This window comes from Pundamilia nyererei, unplaced genomic scaffold (assembly GCF_000239375.1).
Source record: "Pundamilia nyererei isolate P.nyererei 1_Seehausen unplaced genomic scaffold, PunNye1.0 scaffold00089, whole genome shotgun sequence".
Classification (NCBI taxonomy): Eukaryota; Metazoa; Chordata; class Actinopteri; order Cichliformes; family Cichlidae; genus Pundamilia; species Pundamilia nyererei.
The window spans coordinates 400,854-402,180 of NW_005187490.1; the positions used below are offsets into that span (position 1 = coordinate 400,854).

Consider the following 1,327-nt stretch of genomic DNA (forward strand, 5'->3'; position numbering starts at 1 on the left):
GCATCCACACTTTCCTGTTTCTCTTTATTCTTTCTCTTTATTATTCTTCTTGCCTTCGTATGTTTTTTCAAATTTTAGAATATTTCTGCTCTTTACAACTATATCTTTGGTTTGTATATTTTTTATACTTTTTAAAAAGGCTAGCCATCCTATCGAAAGCTGTTCAGTTCAACTTGGAGGAGGTGAAAGAATGTAGAACGAAGGTTAAAGAGTTGGAGAGAAGATATGAGCAGCTGACCAAAGACAACTACGATCTGAAGGAGTCGGTTCGGCTGTCTGTAAGAATGGCTGCTTTCACTTTGCTGAGGTACTGCCGCGGGAGGATTGGCCTCAAATTGAACAAGCAAGCAAGACAGACCTTTTTCCGAGGTCCTCGTGGATACATTGAAGGACGGAGGATTGGCGACGCTAAATGAAAGGCTCAGACTGTTATACGGTGGATTATTATTAATGGGACAACAGAGCTCGGCTGAAAATGAGAGGTTACTAGTCACTGAGTAGGTGACAAGAGTTATGGGTTAAACTCATACCTCTTTATTTTTTTCATTTCATTTTTTCTTGTTATGGTTCACTCACAAATTATATTTAGTTCATTAAACATTCAGGGTTTGAAGGACATTGTTAAGAAAAATGCACTCTTTTATTTTGCATGGGGCAAAAATGTCACTCTTTATTACTACAAGACACTCACTCTGTAGATGCTGATGTTACATTTTGGACTAATCGGTGGGGAGACCAGATTCTTTTCAGCCATGGATCTAATCCATCTGGAGGTGTGGCGATTTGTTTTAATAAATTCCCAGGGCAAATTATAACTTACAAAGCTGACAGAGAGGGCCACTGGTTAACTGTAGTGTTGAAATGCGAAGGTTTATTCCTTATTGTCACAAGGCTTTATGGACATAAATAATCAGGGTCAAAATAAAAGTCTGTTGGAAAATTTAACAAATGTGATTTCAGAGTTAAAGTTATGTACCCCACAGATTATACTGTCGTTGGAGGCGATGGGAACGTGACACCAGATGAATGGATGGACAGATGGGCGCGTCGCTTAGGAAGGAGGCAGCAGAATAACATTATTGAGAACTTTGCTTGTGATAATAATTTCACAGACATTTGGAGATGTATGAATCCTGGAGTTAAGAAATATTCGTGGTTTAAACCTAATGGAGAAAGCAGGTCAGGAATTGATTATTGGTTGGTGAGCGATGCCATTTTTTGGTGTACCTCACAATCTAAAATCTCCAAAGCCAAAACCAACAAGGAAGAAACTTAGTAGCAGGGGATATTAATATTGGGAATTCAATGCCAGCCTTTTAAATAGGGA

The 1,327-nt window shown here is 38.7% G+C and overlaps 1 protein-coding gene across 1 annotated transcript in view; it reads left to right on the forward strand.

Moving 5' to 3' along the window:
• Nucleotides 1-416, forward strand: part of cyb5r2 (cytochrome b5 reductase 2) — a 7,658-nt gene extending 7,242 nt beyond the window's left edge. Inside the window, exon 9 of the mRNA XM_005739152.1 lies at nucleotides 145-416. Within this exon, the coding sequence (XP_005739209.1) occupies nucleotides 145-416 (272 nt within the window). The remainder of the gene's footprint in view (nucleotides 1-144) is intronic.
• The last annotated feature ends 911 nt before the right edge of the window (nucleotides 417-1,327 follow it).